The sequence below is a fragment of the Fringilla coelebs genome (genome assembly GCF_963513975.1).
Source record: "Fringilla coelebs genome assembly, chromosome: 9".
Classification (NCBI taxonomy): Eukaryota; Metazoa; Chordata; class Aves; order Passeriformes; family Fringillidae; genus Fringilla; species Fringilla coelebs.
This window is the reverse complement of record NC_140067.1, coordinates 21566686-21588709: the sequence shown is the minus strand read 5'-3', so window position 1 is coordinate 21588709 and position 22024 is coordinate 21566686. Positions and strand designations below refer to the sequence as shown.

The window sequence follows — 22024 nt, the reverse complement described above, 5'->3', positions numbered from 1 at the left end:
ATTTTTAAAATTTCTCTATAATTCTCTAGAAGAGAATTTTTATGGTACTTATAGAGAATTTTTTAATTCTCTATAAGTACCATAAGGCTTACTAAATATTTAGGCTCTAATTTGCCCCTTGCAAATCTCCATCTTCTCTGTAAGGAGATCAAAGCCTTGAAAGCCATAGCAAGGAAAATGTCAAACTAAATATTTTGACTGCACCAAGTACTGTATGAGCTATGTCTCCTCCTCCATGTCTCAGTTTGAGATGATGTAGCTTCTGTGTTACATTGAACTCAGTCCACACTAATTTCAACTATAGGTACTTACTTCAAAGAGTTCTTTTTCCCCTTCCTTTTCAGAACAATGGTGAAAGGAAATATCAATTTTAAAAGAAAAATCTTTATGATGAAAGGTGGATATAATTAATACTAAATAAACTCGGTATATTCAGAAACTCTGTGAAATAATATATTCCTTTATTACATTTTCCCTGCACTGAAGGAATTATCAAAAATAGTTTGCATGCAACTGGCCTGCAGCTACCAGAGAACTATAAACTCCTCCTGCAGTGTAATCCATTCTTAACTCATATTTCACTGTTTAATTGAAAGAACAATAAAAAGATCTGATACTTCTAAAAGCACCTCCAGCTAAAAACATGGAAATCTGTCCTGTGTCGTATCTACAACTATTCTTATTAGAATCAAGGAATATAAAAATAAAAATATAAAACCATCTTAAATTCAAGTGCAAGCCACCACTGCAATCCCACTTTAAAGAAAACATTTTTCAGGTTGGAAGGATATGGGAGATGCTAGCTCAACCAGAACTTCACCAATTAGTATGCAGAGTATGTGAATATACATTTACCTTCAATTGCAGCTAATACCTTATACTGTCACATGAAGCTTTATATGTTCAGCATACTGTGCCCAACAATTACCTAATCGTTTTGTCATGTTTCATACAATTGCAGAAGCTGTGTAAATCTTTCCATTTCAAGGAGGGAAAAGAAAGACTAGAAATATGAAGCAGCTAGGCAAGTGTCATTAAATATGTTTCCAAAGGGAAAAAAAGCGTTGAGTTTTTTCAGTAGAATCTAATTTTGTGTGCACATGTGAACTGAAGAGGGGTAGAAAGGGAAGCAAGGTATTGAGTCACTTTTCTATGGCTATTTTGCATCCTTAAAGATGTTTATTACACAAAACATACACCATACTTGCTTTCACTTTTCAGGATTCAATATTCCATACTTACACTTTATGGTTCCTCCACCACATAGCTACTTGCCATATCCATAAATGTTTGACTCCTTTGGGCAGTCCTGTAAAACCAGTAAGGAATTTCTTTTCTAAACAAATTATTTTAATGCAGTTGCATCTTTCCTGAGTAACTTTTCTAGTCCACCCTATAATGCAATGACATAAATGAGCATAGTAACAGTGGATTTACAGGCAGCTTGGAGGAAGTGAGGAGAAGAAAATATATATACAGTACTTTACCAACTGCAGAGTAAAAACAGTTTGTCCCTTGGTATCCTCAGCCAGAAAATACTGCTGGACTGTCATTACCCATCCTTATTATTGCTGACATTATTTTTCACATTACTAAATAACAACTTTACATTTATTATGCACACTACTAAAATATCCAGTGTAAGAAGCACAAATTGAAGTTCCCAAGTTTATTTCCCAGGAAAACTAATTTTCCATCCATTCTCTTTAGTTTCAAACAATTTACTTTTAAATGCTCAGGACTAAATGAGTCTATGTTTTATTTTTAACACTGACACACAGTATTTCCAGTAGGTAAGATCTTGGTATACTGTGATTATTAAGTGTTTCAGTTCAGATGCCTTTGTTTGAGACATTTTTTCCATTTCCTTTAAAAAGTAAGCAGTGTGATATTATTTGATAAACAGTCACTGAAGTTGCTGCTTGAATTAAACCCAGCAAAATTAATTTAAAGGCAAATGCCATCTATCTTTTATGGTCTATTTTTTGAGATGAGGAAACAATAGAAATAGGAAAAGGCTTTTCCAAACAATAGCTCATCTCTTTGAGAGATGCAAGACTACTCTTGCAAAAGGAGGAACAGCATGAAGCAGACAGAGACCTTGTCCCATGCTCTTTCTATGCTGGCAGATAAAGCTGGACAGTTCTGTGTTAGAAAAATAATTGGAGAATCACCAGGTAGCAGCAGGGCAAGAGCATCCTTGTTTTTACTTCCACATAAATGCTCAATTTTAGAATTGTCTTATGCAGCCACTAAAAATAAGCAGCCAAAAGAATAGCAGAATAATTGCATATACTTTCTCACTGTTTCTGCAAATGTTCTTCCTCTTTGAAACTTAGAAAGCCTTTCAGATATTCAAGGCCTCTCTGTATTTGTGGAAAAATTTGACACCACAATCTGGGACAATCCAGGGGCAAAAGAGTTTCTTCTGTAATGGGACTACCACTGCCCAATGGGTTAGGGAACATCATGACACAGTGCTGGCAACTCAGACTGAAAGCAGCAACACATCTCAAAGGTGGCACATTGAAAGCAAAAACAGCTATAGCCATTTTTGCCTGAGCTCCTGTTAAGTGTAGCTGACTGTAGTTAACACCAGTATATTCCTAGTGGCAATAAAGCTACTGAAGCCTAACCAGAACTGTTAGTTAACAAAATTCCAGAGATTTATCTGCTAAGACTACAAATATAATTCCATGGCTTTGTTTCTCATGAGTTAATTGCCAGACTGCCCTCAAACAGCAAAAATAAGATAAAACTACGGTCTTGCTTCCATTAAGCAACATTAAACACTCCTACTTCCTCCCCTTTTACCAAAATGCCTCATGTTAATAGATCTCTTTGCTTAAAACAAGGGCAGAGCAGCTGGCCAAAACAATAACTTGAGAAACATGCACCCTTCTTGGAGGTCCCTTACACAGTCCTATACATAGCGCTGATCCCAGCCACCCACTCCAGTTTCTATAAATAAGAAAGGAGAATATGTCTATTAATTCTTTGTATGAAGCATACTTCATTCAATCAGTGCTTTTATCAGTGGACAATCCCATAAGGTACAGAAATTTCATAATTTCCACATGGCACAACTGTTTTACTTGCAAACTCTTTCTTACACTAAGTGCCAAATCCACTTTGCTCAGAATAGTTAAGACCTTGGGTCAAGGAGACAGTGGCATTAGCACTCAACAGAAAATGTGCTTCTCTCCACTAAAATAGCCACTTAAGCAAGAATGTGGAAATGATTTATCTTGCAATGTTTGAAGTTGGATCTTCACCTCAGCTATGTCATGACTGCACAATCAGTCAGAGAAGACTGTTACACTTTCATACAAAGAAAAGGATATTCAACTCTTCACTATGGGTATCTAACAAGTAATATTACCTTTCAGAAAATAAGAAAAAGCATAAATATTAGCTACTGGAAGCATTCACATTTATAACATTGGACTCAGAGACCTTCAGTGTTCTAGTCCTCACATATAAATCTGCGTTTAGTAGTAGAAAAGTAATGCAATTTCACTGAAAGCTGTTTGTTTTAAATAAAGCTGTATTTGTGATCCTAAATATTGCAGTGCTATATTAAATGATAAAAAAAATCCAAACTAAAAACTTCACAAAGCTTATTGATATAGTCTTGTAAATAAAATCTGATTTTGAGGCGAGAATACAGCAAGGTAAGTTTGATTTGGGATGCTGTGATACTGTATATGCTGTACTTTAAGAGCTGAACAACCTACAGGCAAATTCAAAAGTAGAAAACTGCAGAAGGCTTTCCAGCTATGCACAGCCAGTACCAATAATGCTTATGCATTCAACTAACAACTCCCAGCATCAGAGCCTACAGAACAACCAAGTGGTCTTCCAGATATGTAAGTCCAACCAGATTGTAAAATTATGCAGCTGTGAGATTGATTTCTTTTTAATTGATGCATTTTTCAGAGACCCTATTACCTTCAGAGATCCCCCTTCTTAAGAAATCAATTAAACTGTTAAGTAGTTGTCCTAACTATGGACACAAGTGTTTCTACTGGAATTCAGAAAGGTGCCAATTTATGGAGAATTCCGCTCATGATATATTTTGACTCTTTAACTTCTACCAATGTAGTGTCTAAATAAAACTCAATTATTGAAGAATTAGGAAATTTCTGTTTCTCACACTTAAACATATTCTCTGAGCAAGAAGACCTGATTAATTCAAAGGAACAATTGAGGAATTAATGAATTTTAGCCAGAAGTCAGTTAATTTTTTCCTTCTCTTGACCTGTCAAAGCTGCGCATGTCCTTAGAAACAATGAAATTCAGATGGTCTTTGGTTGTCCAGTAAGTCAAGGTTTCAGTCATTAATCAGAAAAGCAGCAGCACAATAATTAAGCCACTAGGATCCTCATGAAATTCCAGACTGTACATGCAGAAGGCTGGGTACCATCATTCTCACTTGAGTGGCACACTTCTGAGAACTCACAGTATTCTTCATTTAAATAGTATAAATATGGAAAGATAGGTCTATACATTATAAATGAGGACAACACAGGATTTCTTCTTGTCAGAAGTGAAAAAGCTGTGCATACATCAAGCAGCAATACTCAACTTTCAAAAGGTCAACTGCAAAAGAAGCTCTCTGCAATTTCTTCCCTTTTAGATGAATTTAGCAAAGACACAGTGTAATCAATTAGAAATAACTGGCATTATAACTGAAATAATTCCTTCTAGCATACTCTACACAATTGCATATGTTTATATCACTTACAGCGATGTCACATATAAATTAAATTATTCATGTTTATGTTTTGGAGGGAGTATCTCAACCCATAAATAGTGCTTTTAAAGTGAGTACAGCAGAGAAAGCACTACCAGCATGACACATGGGGAGATGAATGCATGGGCCAGAGGCAACGCTGTTCTGAAGGCACAGGAAAATGCCAGCAGACTTGACCTCCTGACCTGAAGTTCTAGATAGAGCACAACAAAAGAACAGGAACAATCAACAATTAAACTAATGGAAAAACATGTTGATGATCAATTTAAATCAAGTTTTTCACAGAAAACCACTAGCTCTGTCCTATTCAGTGCCCCCATGCACATCTGTGAAGGAGTATTTTTGTGAGCTGCAATGAATGGGATTAAATGTATTATCTACATGAAAAATAAGCTGCCCTTTTTTTGTTGTTTTTTTTTTTTGCTGGAGAGAGCAAGCAGCCAAGGACTGAAGAAGGCAGGCTGGTTTCTTTCAGTAATTGTGCCACCTTGGAGCATTCAAAATGCAGCCCCAGAACACAAGACCATCGACTGTGCAAAAGCCTAAATCTCACAGACCGTTACTCCTTTCATCACAAAAAAGGCGAAATAAAAAACACCATTTGCTACCAAGTTTACTTACAATACTATTACACTCTGCACTAGTCAACAAGACAGTGCTTATGACAGACTGGAAAGTGTATATTCCATTGTATATGACGCACTGCTTTAGCTTATGACAAACTTTTAAAATAAAGCCATAACATCTTTCCTGTGATGCATCTGCAGTATGTGAGGGTGATTCCCATTTAGCTCAAAATAGACAACTCCTCAACTTAAGCCAAGTTAATTTGGTTCAACTCAAAAAAACTGTGAAAGTTTTATTTAAATGGATTTAAAAGTACATTTTAAGTACAATTGATGTCTTCATCAATTCTTGCATCTTCTTTATCAGTGAGAAAAGATGGTACAAGCATTCAATTCATTATCTGGGCAGTTCCAATTACACTTCCCAAAACTATTGCTCAGTATTCCCTGCAGGTTGAGAGTGGGTTAATTTAAGCAACACTACCAATTTAACATGTAAACCAAGACTAATTTCTGGCTGCAGGTACTACTGGAAGAAGAAGGTGCCTCTCTCAAATATTCTCCATAAAACTCAAATTATATTTTTAAAGGCTGGAATGTTTGGTATTCATTTACATAGAGATATTTAGAAGAGTTAAATGAACTATCCTTCTAAAATTCTTCACTTCAAATTTAAAAAAAAAATTGGTTTGGAAGGGCAACAAAATAAGAAAATCACATCCTTCTGGGACTTTCATATATGTAACCATACAACTTGTTTACACTGGAGTTCATTCAATTAAATAGCCTTCAAAAGGAGTAGATGTCTGATGGATTATTGCATTACAACTGGATAATTTGCAGCACTAGCTCCTCTATAGGAATATGGAACCTGCAGCAACAGATAAACTATCTATTGTATCTGGTAACATTACTTGCCCAAGGCAATGTAATTCCTGATGTTTCAGTTGTGAAAAGTTCTGTCCATCTCCATTACCTTTAATGTTATTTCAACTGACCTACTCTAATTAATAGTGTGTAGTTTTGCCTTCTAAAATGCTATCCCAAAACCTTTCATAATCTTGTTGTCAAGCTTCTGATTACAAAGCTGATCGCATTTTCATCAACCACATTTGACACTGTCAGATGCTTTCTTGTGCACACATATGTATGAAAATAAATATATACATTAGTTATTCAGAAAGCCCTGTTCATTTCCAAGAACAATGCTAATGGAAAATACATTGTCTTAACTATCATCAAAAAAAAAAAAGGGGGGGGCAATCTCTGGTACTCCCAAAGATGACTGAGTTTCAATAGGAATGTATCTATTGCATCACAGGTGTACACCACTGTGTATGGTCAAGAAAATCTACCTAAATTCATCCACATGCTATAAATTTCTGAAAAACTCTAGTTTGCCCTATTCTTCCAGTGGGCTTGGATATGTGCCTCCTGCTCTGACAGGAGGGGTAAAACCAAACTCTTCATGTAAAGGCCAGTTACAACAGCTCTTTATCCCAACACAGCAAGACATCCACAAGGCCAGTAAATATCAATCCTCTGCCTCTCATGCAAAGAAATAAAATCTATGCAGAGATAAAGGGAAATAATACATAGAAACATGGAATCTGGAAGAGAAGGGAAGAACAGAACATGTGGCAGGATGCAGGAACGGATCAGGCAAGGAATGCAGGAGAAGAAATAACAAGATTAGGACTGAAGGAGGGTACACATAGGATAATGGAAATAGCAAAGCAGGAGCTAAGAGAGAGGCAGAGACTTGCAGAACAGGGAGACCTGAATGAGACAACTGGTATTTGCTTACTGAGTTAAGTGCACAAAGAGAAGCAGGATTGGAACAAGGTAGAAGGAACAAGGGTCAAGGCCAAGATAACAAGTGTCCATCCTCTTGAGTTGCTGCTTCCTAGCCCACTCAAAAGAGCAACATCACCAAGTACACCATTACTGAGGTACCTGCATCTGCCATGAACACGACTCCAAAGGTGTGTTCTCCCATCCTCCCGTTCCTGGAGGGTGAGAACAGCTACTGTCATCAGTCACTCTCTAGCTCAAATGTCAATGTCCTTCTCATCCAAGGGCTTCAGACCCACTTACTGAACCAGAGGATGATCCCCAACAGAAAGTCCACCTTGGGGCATTCTGGCTGTTTTCTCAGATTGCTATCTTAAAAAAGCAAAAGCAAACCAAAACCAAAAAAAAGGAAAAATACACACAGAAAAACTGTAGAAGAATATTAAGATTACTTGAAGCCATAAATCTGTCCTCAGGCTAGTTGTTTAATATTTTCTGAAAATCCCCCTAAGTTCAGTAATTATAGACTGACATGCATGAATAAAGGGCTGCCTTCCCACATTATTAGAACAAGAAGTTTCATAAAAATCAATAATCACAGCGTTCAGCAATAATATGGCTTTGCATGTCAAAAAGGATAATATCCTCTAACACTTTAGACAAACACTATTCCAGTACCTACCCTTTAAAAAATATAACATCTTTCTATTGCAACATCTTAGAGAACCAGGGATTTTCACAGAAATTTTTACTGCATTTACATTATGAATATTTGACAAATACACACCAGTATACACAGAGTATGCACAAAGAGGGGTTTAAAAGCATGAAAACATGTATCTGTAAGCATAAACCAACAAAGACTTACCATTTATAGAAGCCAGAAAAGTTGAAGTTGGAAATACTAAGTTAGTCCAAACAACACCCTCTGATAAAACCCAAGGTCTGTGATGAAATCAAGTCTAACAAACAAAAGAAGCGTAGAGCAGAGAAAAGAAAGGCCTGTTGCAAGTATGTCAGAAAAATGCTGACCTCTCTTAAAAGCCATTACTTAAAACTAGGTCTACAGTAGAGGTGAAAATTATGAAACTTCTCATTATAACTGACCACTGTCACCTCATGGAAGCTCAGGATTGACTGCAGCACCATTCAGCATTGCTGCCCTGATGCTGAGGAACAGACCAGACCCACCAAGGATGACACAGATTACATTGCCATAATATCCAGCTTTGATTAGGCTTTGAAAGACATCTGGGATACAAAACTTAAATTCCTGCTGTCATCCCTTCACTGTATACATTTTAACCCCTATCCTTTTTAATAATTTTTTGCTTTCTGTTTAAAAAAAAAAAAATCTGCCTCACCCTGTCAAGACAGTCTTTTGCAACAACTGAGCCCGTGACCAGAACAACAGCTGACAGCAATGCCTGAAAGAGCCTAATGCTGTTAGGACTTATCATCAGACTGATAAGATAATGCTCTGTGCCGGCCTTTCTCCAGAAGAAAGATTTCAAGTCAAAAGTCTGAACCAAAACCGGAAGCTGCATTCTCCTTGCTTTGCTCTGCATGAGGTCTGAGCAGCTTCAAGTCAGGCGATTTCAGCTAACTTTGGGGAGAAGAGGGGAAAAGCAATTGCCATCTCCCAAATCAGGTAAATTAGTGTCAGTTAGATGTTTCCTTTTTGTAACTTTCAACAATTAGCAAGAAATGAAAGGAGGAAAGTTGGTAAAACAAAGTAACATGTTGTATATTTTATATTTTGTTTTGTATTTAATAGAAACGACCAAAATTTGTTTCACAATGCCTTCATCATCTTTTCTTCTTAATCTTTTAAAAAAAGTCTAAGGAAGGTCATGGAAAAGGCCTGCAAGTTAATGCAGACTCAAGTGTCCAAGCTAGACATCAGAAGCATTGAACTACTTACCAGGAGTCCCAGCAACATTTTAAATTCCTGAGCCCATTTGTTCCATCAAACAATGCACTTTCAGACATACCACTGTACTACTTCCTAGAGACACTCACTGTCCCTTCAGCATGGAACTTGTCATTACTATTTGGCACAGACCACCAATCAGAGAGAATCATGTAATTACTGATGCTGGAAAGGACCTCGAGTTCATTTTACCCAAATCCCCCGCTCCAGCCAGGTCAGGTGGAGCAGTCTGTTCTGAATCATGTGCAGTTGGGCTTCAAATATCTCCACAGGCAGATATTCCATGACTTTTCTGGCAACTTACTCCTCTGTTTGACAACCCTCCCAGTAATTTTCTTGTGGAATTTCATGTGTCTTGTGTCCATTACAACTTGTCCTGCCAGGGGGTAGTACTGCAAAGAGTCTCCCTCATATTCATTCTTTCTCCTTAGGTATTTGTAGGTATTTGATGAGATCCTGCTGAGCCTGGTGTTCTCCAGACTGAACACTCACAGCTCTCTCAGCCCCTTCTACTATCAAAGAGAATCCAGGTTCTTATTCATCCCTGTGGCACTGCTGGACTCCTTTTTTGCCACAAGGGCATATTGCTCTTCTGGTATCAAATTGGTCACATTCCAGCTTATTAAGTAAGCTTTATGAATAAGTCTTCTCATTTATAGAAAACAATGAGTTAAATATTTCTAACCAATCATTAACATACTGCCCCACATACCTTTTTATTCTCATCTATTGAAGTCACTTCTCACTGTCCACTAGATCCATTTATAGGGTATCAGTGTATTGTTTTCCTGAAACAGGTTTTTAAAACTTCTAATATTGTATGTTAACTGCTGTTTCACTCTTTCAGTTTACACAGCGCTGATATAACATGCGCATATTCTAAACTTTTATTTTCTTTCTCTTTTTCCTTTTGATGAAGCATATTCTCAGAGAGGGACATTCCCAATAAAAATACCTGTTCCAGGTACTCACCCAGGCTGTGGCCTTATGGGAATATCATTCATTATCATTGAGTAAAGCTTCTCTTCAAGAAAAACATGTAGTTTTAGTCCTTGGCTAAAAATAAAAAAAAATCATTATCTGATCATAGACAACAAGTCCTTTAGACTTCTTACAAAAGGAACAAATCTCCATTCGTTACCTTCACTGCACAGGTGAAGGGTTTGCTCTGCTACACAGGCCTCTCCTCTGCAAGGGGCAGCACAATTCAGATGAACATTGCTGAAGCCTTGAGAAAGTCCTAAAGTAGCAGGTAGTGCCATTACTTAAGAATGACAGATGATTCTCTGTGGTTAAAGAAAATTGCTGAGCACTGCAGTTCACAAGCCTCTGCTGAAGCTGGATAGAGTAACAGCATCTCCTCATAGGAAACAGCCACATTTATGTGCCTCACTTCCTTACATGGGCCACCAAGAAATTCAAGCCTTGCTAGATTCCATCACAGTGCATTGCAAGCCTGCACTGTACTGCAAATTAAGTGTAAAATGAATGACAGGAAGATTTGTGATTTTTCTAGATACAAAACTGTAAGTAGGTACAAATAATAATTTTGAATACCTTGTTACTGTGTATCCCAAAATCAAAACTGGCTATTAGAAAGTACCTTAAGAAACTAGAAGGCCCTTTACCAGTCATATGGCCAGTCAAGTAGACTTTCCTTCCTTTCCCAACTCCTTGCCACAAATTGTTCCAGCAGCAGTGTCTATATTGAGAAAGAAGTCAGTGTTATTCCTAGATTTTGCAAACTGACAAGTTACAACACATTTTCTAGTCTTTTGATTTTGTTCACTGATGGGAGAAGGGGGATCCTCTGTTTTATTTGTGTCCTTTCTGGCGGAGAAATAATAAAAAAAAGAACAGCTCTGAGAAGCTTGTGTCAGCTTCATTGTCAAGACAAAGGTCACTGCATTCCTATTCACGATGACCTACAACTGTACCCATTTAAAGACTTCATTATGCTATATTAGAGGGACCTCTTTCTCAGAGATTTTAATTTAGCTTCATTGTGAGAAGAACAAAACATGTAAGCATTAGAATATGGTGTTAAAAATGGTAAAAACTAATGATTTCAGCAGTCTTACTCCCTTTTCCATCTACTCTTAACACGTGTGAAGTATGATTTCTACAACCACATAAGACAAAAGATGAAAATACTTCTACTCTAAAGTGTCTCACGACTCCAAAATAAATAATCAAATTTAGTATCTCTGCACAAAAATTGCCATCTCTCCAAAAATCCAATTTCCAAGACCACAAAAAGAGTAATTAGTTTAACTCTCATGTTCCCAGACTAATATTAAATGACTGGAAAGAAGTTTTAATTAAGAATGCTCATGAAGTAAATTTTTAAACCACCTACACATTTCATACAGACTTAACTCTACACTAAGATTACCAAGTGTAAATATTTAGTTATAAGGCTTGATGGACCAAGTACATGAACATGATACAATATGAGCTACCTTTCACAGATTTCTTAAGCTAAACAGGTTAAATAGTTTAAGTGTCACATCTCCATTGATCACTGCTGAATAACACCTGGGGTTATTCAGCCCTCTGGCCAAGCCTGAGCTAGCAGACTTTTGGCACAGATGGCTGCATTTCAGTTTCACAAAGTGAATCAGTACTTGGAAACAGCAGGCCTTCCAAAACCCCTCAGTGCTGTAAGAAGCGGAGCTGGCTGCGCTGTCTCTCCCACTTCCCAGCCCCTGGCCTGAGCCCAGCTGCACAAGGCAGGTCACATCCTCTCTGCCAAGACGCTGGGACTGCCTTCTGCCCCTGGAGAGAGCGTGGGGCCAGGAGCTGCCACAAGTAAATGTGTTACCACCACCCTGACCGAATTCCAAGCAGATAGCTAACACAACATGAATGCCCTCTGTGGCTGAAGAAGCTAGTCCTTATTAGTCTCATTTTCCAGTATTACCAAGCAGCTTCCAAGAGAATGTATTTTTTATTCTAGAGATCATTTTCTTTAAGAGGTAAGAAGACCCATTGACATATTTTGCCCACTAGAATTTAAAGCACCTCAGCAAATCATGCAAGATGTTTTATTACACATCTATGTATTTCCTCATTACTGGAAAGCAAATTAAAGTGATTCTAAACCTTGTCACTCATTGAATTGCACACGGATTTCTTTGTGAATTCTACTCTACACAGGTCTCAGCCCAATCTTATTCCCACTCATCTCAGAATATAATACCATCTGGAAACATTCCCACCTGTGAGGTATTGTTCCCCCCTTCAGGAAAAAACATATTCAGAATCTTTGAGCAGCCTGATCCATCCTCATTATAATTTTTGGCCATATGCTAGCACCCACACACATCATATCCCAGTCAAGTCTCCAACCTATCCAGTGGGAACAAAGTACATGCACAGAGAGAAGTACACACTATAAGGAAAAATCCAGAATGAAAAAACAACCAGCCTTTTGACCTTCGAGATAAAAATCAAAATGAAATCTTTTGCCAACAACACACAATGTAAAGGATCCTTCTGAACAAGACAGGAATATTCTGCAGGGTAATAACCCAGTTTTAGATTAAGCAGGTTTTAGCATCAAAGATGGGGCATGAGCTATTGCAGAATATCTGTATGTTCCAGATACCTGCTTGTTGCAGATCCTGCATAATGACCACTACATACCTCATTAGCTCACAGAATGTTTTGCTAACTGTAGCACTAAGTAAGAGACTATTTAAGATACCTTTCAGGTAAGACAGAGTGTATTAAAATAATAAAAAAATATATTCTTAAATCAGTTCTTAATTCTTTCTTCATTTTAATCTGGCTACACAATATTTTTGCAAATTTCAGGCCAGGACAGCTTTCTAGTGTGGCAGCATCCCATTACTAAGGAGAACCTTGGGTTTCAGATTACCAGATCCATGATCCAATTAATAAAATCAAAATATTGAAAAGGATCAATATGAAAATAAAGCAGTACATTATATACAAAAATTTAATTACTGTAAAGATTATGAAGCATTATAAGTTAAAAAAATGCCAGAGCTGAATCTTCTGTTGATTTTGCAATTCACCCCATCTTGAATGTACAAGAGACTGATGACACGATGACAGAGAATTTCTTCCAAGCAACACTGCCTTGCTGTTTGTATCTCCATCGAGCAGGATGACACTCAGAGCATGAAGCAGGACTCTGCAGGATGAGGCTGTGCAAGAAATGTGTTTCAAACAACACAGATTAAAAGTTTATGAGAGCTGTTCATTTGCTAAGCAGGGTATACATCACTGTTTCAAATTATGTGCACAATAGTAAACCATATTTTCCTAGGTGTTTGTACAAACAAAACAACTGCACAAAAATCACCTGAGAACACTAAAAGTGAACACTGCAGTTTATATGAGCAGCAAGAAAAGATTCCAGTCTGACAATAAACAACACATTAAAAAAAAGATTGCCACATGGGCTAACAACCAAACGATTGAAACAACCTGATACATTGTCCTGGAGGGATCATCTTTGGAGATACAGCTACCAAACTTTCACATTTCTGAACATTAAAACATTTTTCAGAAACTTACCAGGTTTCACAAGCAGTGATTCAACAAGGGACATCCATCAACATAGTCTAAAGTCCTAGCTGGGGGAGGATGATACTGATTTGGTTTTGAAGAAGCATGGGATGAAAACACCAGTGGAACAAGAAAGTTTTCTTCCTTAATCTAATTTTAGGAAATACATGGGCAATTTTTGCAGAAGTTTCCCAGAGAAAGATAGAGCATGAGACAGACTGGAAAATTACAGCTCAAATGTTTAAAGCTGGTGGTCAGGAGGGGCTGTAAACAGGATCTTTGATTTTAGAATGACCTGATTCTCTTCAACCACTAGAGCATCGATCTGGTAACTTACACATTCTCACATGTATCTTCCCGGGTGTTACAAACATTCCCACAGCCACAACAGCAGCCTCACATGAACAAGACTGATTTCTGGTTGGTGGGAAAAAACCCAGAAGCATCATTCAGACAAATACACTGTTATCAAGCATATAATGCCGGGGTGAGGGGAAGACCAAACAATTGAAATAACAAAAAACCCACTAATAGAATACATTGAATTATTCCAGTAGCTTCTCAAAGTCTCCATGAGGCATCAAGCTGCTTTTCTTCATCAGTAGTCCATAAACATGAAATTGCATACCTTTCACACCATTCTGTTTTCACTTTTTTTTTTAATTCTCCTTTCATTTCAATTTCTTACTGTAATATTTCTCCCACAAGTCAGTATACATTTGAAGTAATTCAGGAACTACAAAAAATTTTAGTTAGCTGTTCTAGATCATATGCAGGCAGGTCAGACATGCACTTTCAGTGGCTTGGGACACAGAGGTGCAACCACAGTCCAAGGTATCATAGTGCACTAGGTTCCAAGGCAATAATGTTATGAGAACTATCCTAAGAGGAAGTGTAACAGTTTATGCACCATTTTCTATCATTACATCTATGAATTCTTTACAGTCCTATTATTGGTAGGCAGCAGGTTATCATCCCCTTCCCATAACTCCTTTAAAAACAGCAACCTAAACCTTGAAAGAAAGTGGAAAAGAATTCAAGTGCCATTTTGCTTTCCCTTCTTCTCTCACTGACACATCTCTAATTAAAGTTCACATGGGTTAACTGCTACTATGTAGTTTTCAAATATGTACCAGGTAAAGCCACAGCCCAATTTCTATGCAATTTTAACATACCCCTAACCTTCATTACAATAAAATTTGAACCCCATATTAAAGCAGAAAAATGTTTTGTTCTGCTCTATTTAGAAACATAGTTGAAGGACTAAGCTGTGTAAAGAGCTCATAAAATCCCACTACATTTGCCCATCATACTTTTAAATGATTCCTAGCAACATTCTGAATATTAGACATTGAGCATATTCCAGATTTACTTTTTGTAAGGTTTTTGTGCTTGTTTTTCAACATGCCAAGGATTTTTCTCATCTGTCATTGCCTTGATTCAAATATACATGCAAAGTTGAAGAAAAATACAGACTAAGTAAATCCACAACCTACCTTCAGGTTACCTAAAATGCTTTTCAAGTATTTTGCTATAGTACTGCTTTTACACGCCTTTCATTATAATGCAGGAATTAACAGAAGGGTGAGGGGGAAATTACAACCAAATAATACCCCCAAAAAGCAGATACAGGATTTTCTACAATCTTTACCTTGAATTAAGTTACTACATTATGTATTTGTCATTCTGAACTTTCAGCAACTATGAGAAGTCTTTGCAATTAACAAAATGCAATTCAGATATTTTTAACTAAAATCACAGATTTGAAAAGATGAGGCTGTATAAACATTTTAGCTTCAGAAAATTTTTAAAGTTTTGCTAAGGCTAAAGGTATGAATTAGACTCCTGGTTCTAAACCAGCACATTTTGATTATTTGACTCAAAAGGAAACTGAAGAAAACAAACTGAAAACCTTCCTTCTCAAAATTTAATCTCCTAATGTTTCCTTACGAAGCCCTCAAAAGCATGATTGGATAATAGAAGTGATGCCTTTATGATTTTGTGAATAATGGGTTTTATTAAGTTAAAGCAAACAGCCAGAACAATACATATGCAACTTCTACTACACACAATATAAAGAACGTAAATTATAACCTCTGTAAAACAAAAGAAAAGGTACTAAAAAAGCCAACACAGTGGTTACGGACTATTCCATCCCTGATAACAGGCTGGGTTCTGTGTTTAGAGAACAGTTGTTTGATTATTTAAACTGAAATAGCATGAAATACAGATTCAAGTATAAATAAAAAGTTAATGGAGTTACACAGATTCTATGAGAACAAATTCTAGGTTAGTGAGGGGGGGAAAAAAAGTTTACTAGCAAAAGAGATCACGAATGGGCTCAGGTTTCTATTCATAGTGGTGAGGGACAACAGGAGAAATTACCCAGGATTTTTGTAACAATTCCTTTAATAATACACCACTTTCATAACAGAAGTGTTTTACACTTGCACAATGTTAATAACTTTATTATACATGGAAGCCTGTAATAGGCTGATTACACAATAAGACTGCAAACAACCACTGGTACCTTCCTGACAACAGAAAAGTACATAAGACTGAAACATCACCAAGAGTACATAAAAAACCATCATCATAAACATCACCAAAAATTACATTAAAAAACTAATCAAAAAATTCATTTGCAAAAAGTGGTTTAGAGCAGTGCCACTGCGTTTCAGCAGCTTTGAATGGCCACCAGTATTTCTAGCAGGTTTCCATGGCTCCACAGGCATTAATCAGGATTCACATATAATAAATAATGTACCACAAAATATACATAAAGTAAGGCAATAATTCCAAAGAAAAGTTCTGTTGATATTAACAAGCCACTCAAGTTCTACTTTTGTAGTTGATGCCATCACCAGAATCCTTTGATGGAATTGCAGCCTTAGGCCCTAAAAGCCTGCCATGATGAACTGCTGCAAGCCCCTCCGTAAAGAGCTCCAGTGACACCACCGGGACACTGCTGGGCACAGGGGTCCGTGGTAGCTGATCCTGATGCAGGATAGGGGCCTCACTATGTACAATTGGGAGTAGATTATTTCTTATTGTACATGGAAACCTCGACATCGTTCTAAAACAGGTGGGTGTTCATTGTTCATCACCTGATGTCATAAGACATCAGAAAGCACATCATAAGATATGCACTTTCTGGAATGTAAATCTTTTTAAAAGCTAGCTATTATGTTGGGATGAGAGAGACAAGGGAATAAGGGGAAAAAAAACAGGATGGGGAAGGGGAGATGGGTGGGCCGGGCAGGTAGACAACCAAGATCAAGTCCAGAGAAACCAGGAACACAATAAAATAGAGGGAACCCTTTACACTAAAATAATGTGAAAAGGGGAGGAGCAGGAGATGGACTTTTGTGAACCGTGTGTAACAAATAACGTATCCCAAAACCCTATCTGGATTTGGACTGTAGTTTCAAGTTGGGGCTTTAATGACATGACCCAGCTGCACACATTCTGCTCTCACGGTTTGTGTCAACAGAATCTCTTTACGGAATTACAGTCTTACACAGAAGTTCTGGGGACATTACTGTTCAGATTAAAGCTACCGTGCTGGGCTCATCGTGCAGACCCGAGAATATTTGCTCCACCTGCCTGGAATGAGCGTCACCTGGAAGAACAGGAGTACTTTAAAAACAACAAGATTTAGGTAGCAAAATTCTTTCAGATCAGCTGACATAAGAGACAGCAATTTGAAATGTCAAAGATCCCTTCCTCAAAAAGCTGAGATATATTTGTCATCATCTGTAAATTGGAAGTTCCAATACACTTGCGGTGCATAGAATTCCCATGCTTCATTACACTTTCCTGAGAGTAAAGCAATTAGAATAAACTTTAGTCCTAGGAACAAAGTTAATTTTTTGCATTTTAAAATCTTGGGCTATTCCCTGACAATCTACATAATGTAAATTTGATTGCTAAACATTGTCACTTGAACAAAAACGCTATTTTAAAACTATTGATTTTTGATTAAAAACCATAATAAACAGAGCTAAAAAAAATCACACTAACAAAATAAACTAAATATGAAAAGTTGCATTGAAAGGGCATGTTACATTATTCTTAAAAGGACCGTGTAGAAACATTCCAATGGCAGTGTTGTCAAAGTAAAACAAATTACATTAAGAAGACCCCACAGCCTGGTCACAGTCAGGACCTTACCTGTAACTCTGGCTGGTTGGGGTTTTTACTCGTGTACTACATGGCTCACTTACATCAGACATCATATTTGTATACCCTGAGAAATCTGACACTGAAGTCCTTACTCTATGGTCCACTTCTCCATTAGAGTTAGTGATAAAAGTCATTGGCACCCTGCTGCCCGACTTGAACTGAGAACCAAACGCTTGTGCAAAGTTCTCGATCTGGTAGGTTGCTCTAGGCTCTATGTCCTTCTGAGGATCTATCTGGCTGGTTAACTCCTGAGACGGGATCTGAAAGCTCGTTGAGGATTCTAAGTTTTTCTGTTCCTTCTGACCAGTCAGTTTCTGAGATGTTGACTGGTAGTTCGATGAAGTCTCTAAGTTTTTCTGCGGATCGATGAGATCATCCAGCTCTTGAGAAGGAGTCAACTGTTGATGCGAAGCCTCCAAAGCAGACAAATAAAAGCCTGGCTGAGAGCCAAGCAACATCCCAAACGGAGGTTTTGGCAACGCAGTTGGCAATACTGAGGTAACGGATTGGCTGAAGCCACACTCAAGTGGAGATGTAGTGTATATCTGTTTGTCTGGAAACAGAGTGTGGTTATGGAGAGTTGAAGACAAGCTAACAAACTGGAAACTGGGTCCAAAAGCAAAACCAGTGCTGTTGGTTGTTCTTTCAAAGGCTTGTTGGAGGTATTTTGAGTATTCTTGCAACATGCTTGCCTTATCATTTGAAACTGTTTGAGAGTTAGGGCTCAAGTTTTCTTCCTGAACCATGTCTGAATGTTCTCCTGAGGTGTGCAAGTCCACACGCTGTTCAGTTATACTGAAAGGATCTTCTTTCTGGCCTTCCGATTTGTGAGAGTACTGGTCCAAAAGGCTCTGTAAGACTTCATCAGGAATACCAGACTTGTCGTGGCAAGACTTTATTTCATTATTTAAAGATGCTGAATCAATAAGAGATAAAGGAGCTTCGTTATCCATAACGCTAACACCTGGAGACTGGATGACGGACTGCTGGGAAGTCATGTGTCCGACATTAAGTGAAAAGGCACTGTTACTGCTTGCAGTTTGTAAGTATCTTCTTTTCTTTGAAAACTGCATGGCATCATCATAATTGCTACTTATTTGACCCGGTTTACCACCTGTACTTTGGAGAAGGCCAATAGATTCTACACCGGTATTGGCTACTAGGCCTAGAGAGCCACTCTGTTTCCCAGACAGTGGTTTTTGCCCCAAAATATCTGGCAGTGGTGATACAAAATTAAGGTAATTTTTGTCTCCTTGCTTTCTGCTCGCTTTTTTCAAGACCAATTTTGGCACCTTTTTCTGAAGTTCTTCTACGCCTGTGCCAACTAGACCACCACTGGAAGACACAATAGGAATATCAACTGCATAACTTGACATGGCCACATTACTTGTAACTTGAGATTCAGCGATTTTGCTGCTACACTTGCTTCCTTTGTTTTCAGTGGATGTATTTTTTGTTTTACTTTTTCTCCTTGAGGAACTTGTATTTCCCTGAGACAATGCAGCCAAGCTACCCATGCTATTTGATGATCCGGGCTCCATTCCAGCCCCCGCTTTACCTATGGCTTCACCACATGTTCTTCTGTGCTTTAACAGTCTATCAGTCCTTGAAAAATACTGCTGACAAGTGTCACATTTGTATGGCTTTTCTCCACTATGCGTCCTCTTGTGTCTTTCCATGTGGTACTTCTGGATGAACTTCATACTACACTGGTCACACCCAAAAGGCTTCTCCCTACTGTGGATCTTCTCGTGTCTCTGCAGCAAGTACTTCTGGATGAAGCCCATGCTGCACTGGCTGCACTGGAAAGGCCTCTCCCCGGTGTGGATGAGCACGTGCCTGCGCAAGTGATAGGAGCTCCTGAAGGCAGCACTGCAGTGTTCGCAGACGTGAGGTTTCTGGCTGGGGGACGCGACGGCACCTTCCCCATCTCCCACCAGGGGGGGTTTGGATGAAGCGCTCGGCTTCCGCTTGGCTTTGATTCCCTGAGTTTCTGGCTTTGGCCTCTTTGCCTTCTTGACCTGGGCGTCGTGCTTTGGCTCACCCGCGCTCCCTGGAGCGCCCTCGCCTCTGCCAGTCAGCAGCAGGTCTCGGTGGGGATGCTGGTGCAGGTGGTGAAGAAGGCTGAGGTCCTGGATCACGCTCTGGCCGGTTCCTTCGCCGCTGCCCAGGCCGGGGGGTCTCTCCTCCGCCGCTCCCCCGAAAAGCCCCCCGTAGTGGTGATGGTGCTGCGACTGCTGCTCCTCCTCCTGCTCGCTGGGCTTCTCTTGTTTGATGCTCACCAGGGACTGCAGGAAGCCCCAGGGGCTCCTCTGCGAGGAGGGCGCGGAGGGGAAAGCCCCCGCCGGCTCCTTCTTGAAAGTCACGTCCTGCGGGGGCGGAGGCGCCGGGGGCTCGCCCGCCGCCGTGGAGGAAGCGGCGGCGGCGGCCGGAGGTAACACGCACTGCGGGGGGTGCTGGGCCGCCGCGGGGGGCGCGGCCGCCCGGGCGAAGCTGGTGACCGGGGGCAGGCGGTGGTTGAACATCACCATGCCGGGGGGGAACGTTGGCTCCATGGCCGCCGCCCTCTTGCCGCCGCCGAGGAAGCCGCTGCCGAGTTTCATCCCCCGGGAAGGCGGGCCGGAGAGGAGGCGCGGCCCAGAGGGGCTGCGGGACCCGCCGCCCGCCCGCCCGCCAGCCAGCCGGACCGCGCCGGCTCAGCGGGCGGCTCCCTCGGCGGCCCGGCAGCCGCCGCCCGGGCGCATCGCCGCCTCCCGCCCCGCGCCCGCGGCGGCCCCGGCCCGGCTGCACTTACGGCTCCCGCCGCCGCCGCCAGTTACAAATATCGCCGCGTCCGCTCCACAATGGAATTAGCAGCGCCCGCCCCGCCGCACATGCGCGCCGCGCGGCACGCTGGGAGCCTCGGCCGCACGGGCCGCGGGCGCGCAGGCGCGGCGCGGGGGGCGCGGGGTGGGCGCTGCCCGCCGCGGGGCCGGGCCGGGTCGGGCCCGGCGGCACCGCCGGGACGCGCTCCGGGAGTCGCGGGCTCCCTGCGGGCAGAGCCGGGCGCGGCCTCCGCCCCCGGCACGGCCCGGATAACGGGACCGGGTACCGCCGCTCGCCCGCGGCGGGACGGGCGCAGCCTGGGAACAGAGCGCAGGTGCTGCTCCGGAACGCGCGGCTGGTCCGGTCCCGGGCCGTGCCAAGCTCCGAACGCGGGCAGCGGCTGCGGCTCTCGTGACCCGGGTGGAGAAGCGGCAGATGCAGGAAGGCTAAAATTGAGGTTTTTAACAAAGGCTCGAGGGTGTTGCTGTTTGACCCCAAAGCAGTGACATGAGATGCCCGTAACGCCAAGGAGAGAACGAAGCCGCTCCGCTCCCTGGAGCTGCCGCTGTTCTAGTGGGATGTCCATAGGGCACATTTGACTCATGCTTCTCCCACGCTCCCTGCCACGTACCCGCTGCGGAGCGGGGCTGCGGTCCCAGCCTTTAACAGCTGCGACCTGGGAGCGCTGAGTGCAGCCCTGGTCCCCGGCGGGCTGGGACATCTCACCGGCAGCTTAGCTCCCCGGGGCCACGGCCGGGATTCTTTGGCCCACTGGCACAGCAAAACCCGTTCTAATGATGCTCATTGCTTGAGCTGCACGTACGGAAATAATTCATCCTCATATTAGACATGAGATAAAATTGTTATTTTGAAATAGTACCTTACACCTCGGTTAACCAGGGGACCTTTTCCACTATTTTTCTAATAGTCCATGCCCTCCTTGGAGGATAATAAAACATAAATAGAATTCTGCCTAATTTCTGAGTGCTTACTTGAAAAGCTTTTTGTATTTCTGCAAGGTTTTAAAATGCAAGCATCAGAAGGGTACCTTAGCTTAAAAACTTGGAATTAAACATATTAATACTAAAAAATTTTTATTATTGATGTAATGGAAGTAACAGAACAAGGTGGATAGATTCCTTACAATTTTTAGGCTTTATGGGTCAAAAATATTTTCCTTTATGAGCCTATAATATAATATAGCAACTACTATATAACTCTATAATAGCAAGTACTTTTCATAACCCTGACTGCTACAAAGGCTTGGGTCAGATCTTAAATTCTTAAACATATCTGATTCATGCAAAAAAGTGGAATTTTATGCCATTTCTGTACTTCAAAATTTTGTTAAGTAAAACTACTTCCTTTTATAATTTAAATATTTTATAGCATGTAGACTTACAGTTAATTTCAAAATGTACATTCGATTACAACAGTTTAGGACTG

The 22024-nt window shown here is 40.4% G+C and overlaps 1 protein-coding gene across 1 annotated transcript; it reads right to left on the bottom strand.

The window, feature by feature from the left end:
• Nucleotides 1–17757: 17757 nt before the first annotated feature.
• On the bottom strand, nt 17758–20376 carry ZNF281 (zinc finger protein 281; the record flags this gene model as incomplete). Its single annotated transcript, XM_084211034.1, has 1 exon — nt 17758–20376. The coding sequence occupies one exon, from the start codon at nt 20374–20376 to the stop codon at nt 17758–17760; it is 2619 nt and encodes an 872-aa protein (XP_084067160.1).
• Nucleotides 20377–22024: the final 1648 nt, after the last annotated feature.